This window comes from Emys orbicularis, chromosome 5 (assembly GCF_028017835.1).
Source record: "Emys orbicularis isolate rEmyOrb1 chromosome 5, rEmyOrb1.hap1, whole genome shotgun sequence".
Classification (NCBI taxonomy): domain Eukaryota; kingdom Metazoa; phylum Chordata; order Testudines; family Emydidae; genus Emys; species Emys orbicularis.
In genome coordinates, this window is record NC_088687.1 from 126,619,143 (window position 1) to 126,631,191 (window position 12,049).

Here is a 12,049-nt window from a genome sequence, read left to right on the forward strand (position 1 = left end):
TCTAGAGGCCATTTTATCTTGTACCTTTTGAGTTGAATTTTCTGGATCAGAGGCATATAGGGTTTTTTTGTTTGATTCTGGGGTTTGGTGTGATGTGGTAGGGAAAGGAGATTTGTGCAAAAAATGTTTAGGGTATTTTTTTATTTTGTTTTGAGAATGAGGGCACATACTTCTCCCATTATTAGAAAAAAATCTTGTGACTTTTATTTGGACAGCTCTAAAGACTCAGTGGTGTGGAGTACAAAGTTGAAATTTGTCAAAACATAGTCCTGGGGGAGGAGAGTGTCCATGAAAACTGGTTTTGTTTTTGACTGCATTGGGAAGTCTTAAATTGTACTTTTTTTTTTTTTTTAATGACAATAGATTCAGCCTCCCAGTATTCTAAAACCAAGAGGTGTACTTTGTGCATGTATATACATGGGGTTATGGATTATACCAAAACAATTTTGTGAATCCTGTGTCATTCAATAACAATGATTTTACCTCCCTCAATGTGGTATTTTAATATGCATGCAAACACACTTGCACTTCTGGCATTCTTTTGCTGTGTAGTCAAATTGTCTCGATCAAAGAAAAATGGAGACAATGGCTGCCTGGTGGAAACATGGGCTTGGGAGAAGGAAAGGATGAGAGACATGGGAATTCTGAGCAGGGACTTACTCAGAGGTCTGTTTGAATGTGGCTATGTTTCGCCCCTGGGGTGGTCTTCCACATCTTCTTTCTTTGGTGGTGGTGGGGGCAGGTCACAAGGAACCAGGTGTATCCTGTGTCCCCTAGTCCACAAGGGGACAGCATCTCCTCAGGTATGGCTCATCACCAACAACTCCTCAGGAATGGCTTGTCCATCCTTCTACAGCTAAGGCTCAACAGAGAGACTGAGATGGACTCTCTCCAACACTGCCTTTGACAGTAAATCATGGCACCACATCTGTCACCAGGGGAAGTTCATTAAATATATACAGGGCTTCTTCCTACTCTTTGCAAATTTTGCACCTGGGAGTTGGGAGTGCAGATCACTGAGCCATTTGGTTTCTGTTAGGTGGAGTGGGATTGATAATAGTCAAAAGAGACAGAGTTAATGTAGAGTGAGCTTTAAATATGAATTTTCTTCCTCTGTTTGCCTGGTTTATATCACAACGTTAATTTTTTCATAGTTTTTCCTGTTTAATTATTCAAATTTATTTATGAACAGCTAATAAGCTGAGAACATTCTGAAAAATGATTTACAAGTATTTTAATTACCTAGAGCTTTAAAGCTTGGATACCTCACTCAAGATATGATTGATGACTATGAACCAGCATTAATGTTTACCATCCCAAGATTAGCCATTGTGTGGTAAGTATTTATAACCTTTACATTGATTTGATCTATGAATAATATTTTATTGAAAGTTTTGGTAAAGTCACATAGCAAAGTGTTTATTTGTTCACACCTGCTTGCAGCTGATTTTTATGAGCACATTCTTTCAAAGAAAGAACAAAAAAAGGCAGTAAGATCACAAAGGAATTAACAAGGAGTGGCATTAATAAAGCAACAAGTGCCAAAAGGAGAAAAGTCAGAGCAGCTAATTATGCAGACTAGGAACTGAGAGCAGCTGGTCAGACATCCCCCAGAAGGAAATGCAGAAGTGAAGGGGTTTAGAACATCACATCTTCCAAACCAGACTAGGTACTGTAAACTCATCTTTTATAAATAAATTCTTTAGATGCAAATATTTTACCTCACTGCATAAGTAACAGCTTTATCATATGGATCCATGAAAAACTGATTTTCAGTAGTAATCATTTAGTTTCCTTAGTGATACATACTAGAACCAAAGGGACCTGCCATGGAATCTATCATAGTACAGTGTAACAAAAAGTGAGTGAGGTACAGACCTGTTTCTAGAATGTGTTTACTGTATGCAACTGGATGGAATCAGAAAAATGGCATGTTACCTCTTGGCCCTTAATTTTTCTGCTCAGACTGCTGGGTGGAGCAAGCTTTTCCACTTAAATCAGTTTACCACAGTAGCACATATGAAATAAACAAGATGAATGCTCCCTAATGGATATTCTTTATTTAATAAGACAGCAATTTCTCTGGAGTAAAGGAAGCAAGGCTACAATTACTGCATTTTAATAAAGGTTATGTTTTTTTAAAGTTTGCATCGGGGTATTAATATAACTAGAATAGTTAGAAAATTAGAAACCTCACACCCTGCATGTGTAAATTTCTCCTCTGGAAATCACTCTGGCTCATTGCTCCTGTTAAGCAGAGTAATGTGCCTATAAATGTCACAACTAACTAAATAAATAAATTAATCTTAGCATCAAAAGTCAGCAAGACTATAAGAAAGTGACTGCTCATCATATAAAACACCATTCAGAGTCTGCAGTAGCAGGAGGAAAACTCATACAAAAAAAAATAAATCTAGTCTGGCTGGAAAACCAAAGACTCTCTGAGAAATGGCCTTTGCCAATCCCAGATTAAAAATCAGTCTGGCTGCTCCCAGAACAGACAGTGAGATGAAAACAGGCATCACCACCAGCTGATATTCCTGGAAAAATTGTATCAGCCAGATACAAAGTTTCCTTGAATACTGGTAGGCCTAAAGTCTGGACTGTAGAGAGAGAAGTCTTAAAATCTAAGGAAGATGCATCTACAAGGTGCCATGCTTGTTAGCATACTGTATTTCTTTAGTGAATAAAAATCTTGTTCTTTCTAGCAACTGTTGCTAGTTAGGGTGAGATGCAGTTGGATATCTGGACTGGCAGAGAGATCAAAATCTCTGGGGATCAATTCACCCAGCTATGCAGCATTGTGTAGGGTAGGTGATGTAGCATGAAATGCAGCTACTATACAATAAATTCTTCCGCTGAATGCCTGTAAACTTAGGGCTTGTCTATGCAGCCTGACAAAGGATGCCAGAGAGGTGTGATTTGTAAAGCACACTAATGGGCTGCACTCTAACTGCCCTATGTAGACCCTGCTAGTATGCTCTAAAAGATACCCAAAAGGCATGTTAACATAGTCCTGAACGAGGTATATTTTAGAGTGCACCAGCAGGATCTATACAGAGGAGTTAAAGCCCCGCATGTTAGAGTGCTTTACAAATCACAACCCTCTAGTGCGCTTTGCTAGTGTCATGTAGACAAGTTCTTAGGGTAGAATGACCATTTTTGCACACATGGAGGATTGGGGAGACCAGCCAATTAAGCGAATTGCATTTTCAGTACTTTAGTTTAATCTTCACTCTGGATCCTGAGGTTTCATTATTGGTTAGAGTCTTACACAAATTTTAAAATGTTGGTATGTTTTTACTATTAAATTATTTAACTTGAAAATACTCTTGTACTGGATTATTTTAGTCATAAACCATTTTGAACCCTTAATCCTCTGTTTGATAACAAAGCATTAGTTTAAGATATACTTATCAGGATCACTTTCTGTTAAGCTTGCTTACCTGGCATTGATATGCCGTACATATTATACAGTATATGTTGCATAATGTCATACCAGATGTCTGTGAACTTGTAACCTAAGAGCTGGTTCGCAATGTTAAGATATAGATTTTTGTTTCTTTAAATAGTTTTGTTTTCATTTCCTTTTCTTTTTCATTAGCCACTAAGCTTCCTTTCAAAAATAATCAGTGAGATAAGAACAAGTAACAGAATTAACCTATAGCAGGGAAAATTTTGGTTAAAATAGAGAAAAATTAGCTACAAGAACAGCTGAGCAATAGAACAAGTTACCTGTAAAGGTTGTAGAATTACCATCATTGGAGATTTGAAGCATAGATTAGCTAGTGCTCTGTCAATGCTGGTTTGGGAATAATTAGGTCAACTTGGCCATAATATAGGAGTGTGGGAGAAAAGCAATGGACTAAATCAGGGATTCTCAAACTTCATTGCACTGCGACCCCCTTCTGACAATAAAAATTACTACATGACCCCAGGACGGGGGACCGAAGCCTGAGCCTACCCAAGCCCCACTGACCTCGGGGTGGGTGGGGGAGGTTGAAGCCCAAGGGCTTCAGCCCCAGGCAGGGGACCTATAACTTGAGTTCCAGTGTGCAGGGCTGAAACCCTCAGGCTTCAGCCTTGGGTGGTGGGGCTCGGGCTTCGGCTTAGGCCCTGGGCCCCAGCAAGTCTAAGCCAGCCCTGGCGAACCCATTAAAATGGGATCATGACCCACCGTTTGAGAACTGCTAGACTAAATCATTTATTAAAGGACCCTTAGAATTCTACTAGTTATAACAATGAGAGAGAGAGAACTGGAGACATTGGTTCCACCATACTGAATATTACATTATCACTTGGTCCATTTAAAAATATTCAGGATTCTCCAGTTCTCTGCAGTCCAGTTTCTCTCACAATTCTGATTACATACTACTAGACAAGTTTACATGTAATGCTTTTTTCCCTGCCATTTCAAGGAGGGTAGGGATGGGTGCATAGGTGTGTCTGTCTTTCTCTCTGTCTATATCTGTTTATATTTGTTGTTGGTTGTCAGTGCAGTAAAACTCTCAAAGGTTTGTCTTCCCATCAATGCACTAGGATTTAAAGGTGTAACTTCCTCACTTAAAGCACCCATGGCACCTTCTCTAGCCTGCTGTAAACTTTATCCTAAAATGTTATTACACGTGGTTCCTCTAAATCCCCTCAAAAGTTCCTATTTTTCCCTGCCACAAGGTGGGGTAGCATGTGAAGTCCCATACCATCTGGTGCCAGAGGAGTGCCTATTGACTATAACTTGGATAACTACTCTTCTTCAGACTCATCGATAATGAACCACTTTTCCAGACATTCTACTACATGGTGTTCATGTTTTAGAACAGTGGTTCTTAACCTGGGGTGCACGCACTCCCGTGGGGTGCGAGATGCCCTTTCTGGAGGTGCAAGACATGCCAGATTTTTTTATAAGGTAAATCATCGAAAACAGAAATTAAGCACAGGCACATAAGTACAATTACTTTGTTTCATCAAACCTATGTATTTATTAACATTATACATTTTTTAACAATTACTGCGTTAAATTTTAACTGCAAAATTAAAATAAATATATAATTCTATCTCTTTCATTCTATAGTTATGATATATCTAGGTTTAAAGAACTGACCGATTTTTGATAAGGGGTGTGAGAACATATTTTTGAGAACCAAAGGGGTGCAGGCTGCAGTAAAGGTTAAGAACCACTGTTTTAGAAGATGAACAATAATTGCTGCCATTCAGTTTGTAAAGACATATGGGACTATCCTTATGCTGAATGGCATGAACTTGCGTGGCAGTTCTAATATTTATCTTTTTACTTATAAATGTCTGTCCATTTTAAGTCCTCTAGGAACATGTACAGTAGTAATAAACTAACTGAAAAATAACATACTGACCAATGCCAATCAACACAAACTGCATTTAATGCTGGATGACTCAGAGGAATGTTTTTAAATTATTTAATAAGAGATAGCAATATTCTGTTAATGATCCTAATAATCGACAATTTAAAAAAACGTACTGAGGAACTTGTCGAGGAACAAACCCATTCGAGGGGAGCAGACTAAATGAATTCAGCTTATTCCACCTCAGTCTACTAGAATTAAAGGCTATGAAAAATGAAATGTGTATCTCATTCCAGTATTTAAAGGCATGTGAGTAATAATAAAGTGAGACAGTCCAAAGGCCTCATGTTAGTAGAATTGGGCCAAATATCTCATCTTTGTTTCACAATATTTTCTCTCTTAAATTGTGAAAACTTTTACAAAACTTCTGGAAAGTATTTTCAAGCAGAAGTGTCTTTGTATGTTTACTGAGATATTGCAAAAATGTGCCTGATAACTTGATCCTATAAGGTGCAGAGCACTTTGGCCCTGATCCAGCAAATCACTGAAGCAGCCCCACTGAACAGGGCCAGAGTACTCAACTCTTTGCAGGACTGAGCTCTGAGGGTGCGTCTACACTGCAGGATTCTTTCGGTGGCATGTGTGTACACGGATGGCATGCTGGAGCCATTCTCCACTGAAAAGGCCCCACTGTGGAAGCCATTCTCCATTGCAGGAAAAGACTCTGGTACCAGGGAAATGCTCCAGCAGTAGAGGACAGTGGGGAAAGGCTGCCAGCTTCCTGCTGCTGGAGCTCTCCTCTGCCACAGGGAAAGAAAGACTCCAGTGATGGGGAAAGGCTCTGGCGAGGGTGGAGCAGCAGGGAAAAGTTTGAGCCTTTCCCCTGCTGCCTACCCCCTGTCAGAGCCTTTCCTTGTCGGGTGGCAGTGGAGAGAAACTGAAGCCTTTCCCCACTATCAGTGACTTTCACTGACATGTGTAGCCACACAACGCAGTATGCTTTTTTTCACCGAAAGTGGTGTGTAGTGCAGAAGTAGCCTGAGAGTGGCTCTGTCCAAAAAAAAAAGTATTTCACCTGAAATGAGTTTCACAAAAGCATACGAGCAAAACAATATAAAATGGTTCACCCTTTCCCAAGTGGCAAAAATTCATATTTGATTGCTTTCAGAATGAAACATTCCCATGAAGTTTTGTCTTGTTGATTATATCACCAATGGGTTGCATGAAATCTAAGATCTCCCTCTCATCTAATTTCTATAGTTCTTCACTCCCTGAAGAAATTCAGACAGAACCATATCTGAAAGGTGCTAATTTTGTAACATAATTACTGGCCCAAGGAACATGGGTTTGCAGCAGTTAAAAATTTAGCCTGAGCAGACTCTAGTTTCTATCCAGAGAAAAGGTAATGCTTATTTTTCTAGACAAGACTTTAGTACCTGAGTCAGCAGCAATTAATTCATTGATGGCAGTCTGTCTCCTGAAATAAAGAAACTAAAGAATTAAAATTGGGTCTGCGGTAACTGGAGAATTGAGGTCTTCAGCCAGAAAGGATTTGTGAAAGGTGACTTTCAAATAGAATGAAAAAAATCCATTATATTAAGAGTTATGTGTTGTTTGCCCCCAATAAACAAGCTTGGCTTTTGGCATATTGACATAAGAACTCAGATGGCTAGTTCCAGTGCTGAGGAGAGGATACAGAATGGACCTTGCTGGTAACATGACAGTAAAAAAAAGATTCTCACTAATACATGGAGGCCCAAACTAAAGTTGCAGAGTGACAGACCGATCCTTTTTTTTAAGGAAAACTTTTGGGCATGTTTTAAATAAATTATTTCATTATTTTGTACCATCTTTGGTTGTAAACACAAGAAACATAGCAACATTTTCTCAGAAAGCAAAGAAATAGCACTCAAGTGATTCCCCCATATATTGATTTTGTGCTCCAGTGGGATTTCATAGTATTGGTGATGATATCAGCCTATGATACATGCTGGAGTGTTTCAGAAGATCTTGAGCTGGCCATTCATGGCAGAACTGGATGGTAATGAACCAAAAATGGGGCAAAAAGTGAGTTTGTTGTTGTTATTGTGCTGAATGCCTCTATTAGTCTGTCTGAGAGATTCAGACCCCCTCGGAATTAATCAGCACCATTCTGAAGCTTAGGTGTCTTTTAAGAAGGCTGCCTTCAAAGTAATGAATATTTGCAAACTAAGTATATCAACACTGCAAAAAACAAACAAAACAAAAACCCTGTGGCAGCAAGTCTCAGAGCTCAGGTGGACTGAGTTGAGCTCACACTGTGGGGCTAAATATAGTGAAGATGTTCCCGTTCAGGGCTCTGAGACCCGCCCCCAATACTACAAACCCTTATGCATGTGAGTAGTTTCACTGAAATCAATGAGACTACTCATGCTTAAAGTGATGCACATAAGTGTTTGCAGGATCAGGACTAAAGCTTCCTTTCTTTGGAAGCTTTCCTACAAGCAGTTAATTTCATTTGTAGCCTGGTAGTATGGAAATGTTACATCCTATAAAGCATCATGTTTCTTTCCTAGCACAGATGTTTTTTCTACCATTCTGTATTTTAATTTGACTGAGAGAGGGAATGTTCAAGCACTGGCATTCAAAAGGGCCAAACCACCTGTCTAGAACCTATTTAGAATAGAAAGAAGAAGAAAGCTGGAATGTATCTTGGGACAGTAGAGTCCAAAATATTCTGATAATTCACTTATTTAGATATTAATTTCTTCTATACACTCATTTTCAGTTTTTCCAAGTCAGTTAAATAAATGAAGTAAACAATGGATTCTTTCTGTAATATGGTTTCATTGCTTTTCCCCCACATATAAAGGAACCAAATTCTTTGTAGTTTTTAAATATCTGTAACTTCTTACAAATAAAAGAAAAATAAGGTATCTGAGAGAGAACAAATAATTACATAAAATTGTGCATAATTATGCAACCAGCATCTTGAATATAATTTCAAATATTTGTTTATTGATGGTTTTCTGATTCTATACTCTGTCCAAGTGTCATAAAAAAGATTTATTTTGTGTGTGTGTCTTAAATACAGTGGGCTTGTAGTTTATTCTGAAGGACCATTGAACTTGGACCGCAAGCCAGAAGATATGTCTGAGCTTTTCAGACCCTTCCATACTTTGCTAAGGAAAATAAGGCAAGTAATAAAAGATTTCTGTTTCTTGAAATTACATCTTTCCTAGGGTGAAAAATGAGAGGACTAAAAATTACACACGAAAAGGAAAATGTTTCAAAAACTATTTCTGTGCTTTCTCTGTTACAATAATTTACCTCTTTTTTTCCTGTGTACCTTTTGTATACCCAGCAGTCAGTTGAGCTGATTTTCTTTACTCTGGTATTTTCTAACTTCTTTCAGTTCTATTTTACCCCTTTTTTAATCATTTTATTATGTTTGTTTTTCTTTATTTTTGATAGTTATGATAGGTGGTGGATGGCTGCAATATTGAAGCTAGACATTTATAGTTTTCGTTAACTGTTATGTTTCTGTTTAATTACATTTATTTTACATTTTTTGTTTAACTCAGTATGATATGATGCAATACACAGGTAGTGATTTATTAGATTAGTTCCATCTGTAATTTCTATTAGATTAGTGGTTATCAGACTTTTCCATATTGTGGACCACTTCTTAAATAATAGATCATTTCCTGCACACCTCCTTTCCCAACCTCCAAATCCCAATATCTCTTGGAAACTATAGTGTTTGGTTTAATTAAAAGTAATGACAGGATAACATCAGGGAGAAGGAATAGAGCTAACTTCACTTTAATGAGATGGTTGGTTACCTCCCTCCATTTTTGTCTAAACAGTTTTTCTGGGTGTAGGAGCTTAGGGTCAGATTTTTAAAGGTATTTTTGGCACCTGGTGGGATTTTCAAAAGCACCTTGGTGCCTAAAACTCCTTGTTTTCAATAGGTGTTAGGCAATTAGATGCTTTTGAAAATCCCATTAAATACCCTTAAAAATCTGGCCCTTACGGGCTAAATTTTCAAGTGACTCTATTTTGGGTGCCTCAGTTTTGGTGCCCAATTTGAGACTTTTTTAAAGGGGCCTGATATTCAGAGTTGCTGTGCTCCCACCTCAAAAAATCAGGACCCTTTAAAGTGTCTCGGCTTAAATACTCAGGCTCTTAATCACTAGAAACTTCTTAAAATGTAAGCCTCTGTTTTAATAGTACTGAATGTCCTCACACTGCACGCGGGTTCCACTGCTCTAAATTTTTCTAGATCATTTTGCAATATGGTTCTGTTCCCCTATGTGTTTGCCATCCATTGAATTTTATGTTTAGCCAAAATTTGATCACAACTGAGGTTACAATACATCACAAACACAGAGAAATGAAGCTACACAAAGGGACTGTGCAGAGTGCTGAAAGATGTTTGGTTTTGTGTTTATTTTTATCAAAAAAGCTTCTAGAAATCCTAAGAGAATCCAGGACTAGGCTACAACTAGCAGAAAATAGCCCTGCTTAACGATGAACAGATGCTTCCCTGTTATGGAAGCCGCTCCACCTAGTTCATGGACCGCAGTTTGAGAATCTCTCTAATAGGTCATCTATTCCTTTATCCTGCATATGCAGGATTGTTCAATACAGAATGGGCCAGATTGTAAACCAGTGTGAAGTGGCTAAGCTTCATTGACTTCACCTGAGCTATCCTGATTTGCACAAGCTAAGAATCTAGACATGTATTTTTAGTGTTTTGTCTAATCTAGTTTTAAATGTCCTAAGCGATGGAGCTTGCACCATTTCCCTGGTATGTGTTCCATAGCCTGGATCTATTCAATGTGAGAGAGACTAGGTAATATCTCCTCCTCCAATTTACCTCCTCCTGCTTGTTTACAGCTTTGAAAACCTTTCATTTTGTTACTGCTTTTCCCTGAACACCCTCTAGCTTGTCTAGATTTTTCTTTAACATGCATTATTATGACAAGGAAGAAAAAATATGTTGGACTAGGTTTTTCTGTAGCCAGAAGCAGTATGTGATTGTAAATTGCAATACTGACACTAAAATCAATCAGGTTATTATAGGTTATCTTGAACTGTACGGACATTGATCTGTATAAATAAAATTACAATTTTAATCTTTTCTTAATCTGTGAGACTTAATTACCATAAGTACTCGTCCACTTTTCTCTCTGTTTACAGTTAATGATACTTTATTAGTTTGAGAGATTTAGATGGGAGAAATATTCAAACACACAAATTGATTTCTAACACCCATGGAAAGTCAATGGGAGTTAAGCACATAACTCCCATATGTGTCTTATGCAAAATCTCCCCTGATATCTCTGTCTAGAAGACATATACTATAGATATGCAAGTACATGCACAATATTGATCTTTTGGGTAGTTATCCTGTATCTCACTGCTGAAATGGATACACATTACTATTACTACTTTGTAGTGATATTGATTTAAGAAAGCTGGGCATAAAGAAACAAATTATTGAGATGCAGAATTGATAAGGTGAAAATCTTTACCTAGAATAAAATCCTGAAAATACATTCTTTTGAATTTAGTGCTTACTATGATGAGAAATCCCACTGAATTTTGAAGTCCAATTAAAGTTGCATTAAAACAAAAAGTTCTATTTACTTCCAGTACACAACCATAACAAAAATTCCTAATCTAAGTTGCTCACATCCCCTTAGATTAATATGGAGATAATGTTTAAAATCTATTTTACTTGTCACTATTTGTATATTTTGTCTACTATTCACATTTTACAATATAGACAATAAAATCAGTTAAATCAGTTTTTGCTTTTGCTTAGTCCATTTCGTTTTCAACTTTTCAAATCTTAATTGTTGGGTTGCAGTCATATCAGGATAATGTATACTTGTTCAATAACAACTATTTCTAATGCAATCTTTTTTAAAAATGGAAAACCTTTAGCTCAATCTTTAGTTTTGAAAAAGTCAGTTCTAACAAAATCTGAGCTTTGCGTCAAATTGGAGATTACAATATACTCCTTCTTAGGAAAGAGTCCAGATTTAAATGATCTGGAGTCAGTTTGCAAAATATTTTCAGTGAAGCAATATTTATTAGTGAATACAAAGAAAATCAAAGCAAATCATACATAAACTATGTGAAATTATGTATAAACTTTGATGTGGTTAACAGTCTAGCTAGATAAGTCCAATCGGGCAATTATTGCCCCATCAGCAACGTCCCTGATGAGCTCTACCATCACCACTGTTCGTTTAAAACAATGACAGAGCCATCTCCACAGGGTTCAGGATTTGCAGGGTCCTCAGCACTTTGGTAGTAGGAAGGGAAGGTGCTCCATCTCCTCCCCCTTCCCTATGAGTAACTGCCTTGGGGTTGTTTCATGGGCTTTCTTTGCCTTGTGACTGGTGAATTTAAACTCACTGGGTTGCAATTACTGGACGGGGGGAGGTTTGGGGGGGACATATAAAGGAGATCAAGGGGGGAGGTCGGATGGGACACTTGTATTTCCATCCAGCAGTTAGACGTTAACTCACCCTCCAGCTACACTTTGGCTTTGTCACCAGTGAATGAGGGCAATAAAATGAGCTTCGGTGTGTTCTACTATTAAAATGCTCACATGCTGTATTGCAATACCATGCTTACTGTAAGACTATAAAAAACAACATATTGCAGCACATTATTGAATCCTATCAAATTTCAGTATAAAGTTCAATATTCTTTACCGATCAGCCAATTAGGTA

The 12,049-nt window shown here is 37.7% G+C and overlaps 1 protein-coding gene across 2 annotated transcripts in view; it reads left to right on the plus strand.

The window, feature by feature from the left end:
- The window catches only part of ZFYVE28 (zinc finger FYVE-type containing 28), a 120,076-nt gene that overhangs the window by 34,130 nt on the left and 73,897 nt on the right, over window positions 1-12,049 (plus strand). For both annotated transcript variants that reach the window (XM_065405217.1, XM_065405216.1), the window contains exons 5-6: window positions 1,247-1,336; window positions 8,392-8,493. In XM_065405217.1, the coding sequence (XP_065261289.1) occupies window positions 1,247-1,336; window positions 8,392-8,493 (192 nt within the window). The remainder of the gene's footprint in view (window positions 1-1,246; window positions 1,337-8,391; window positions 8,494-12,049) is intronic.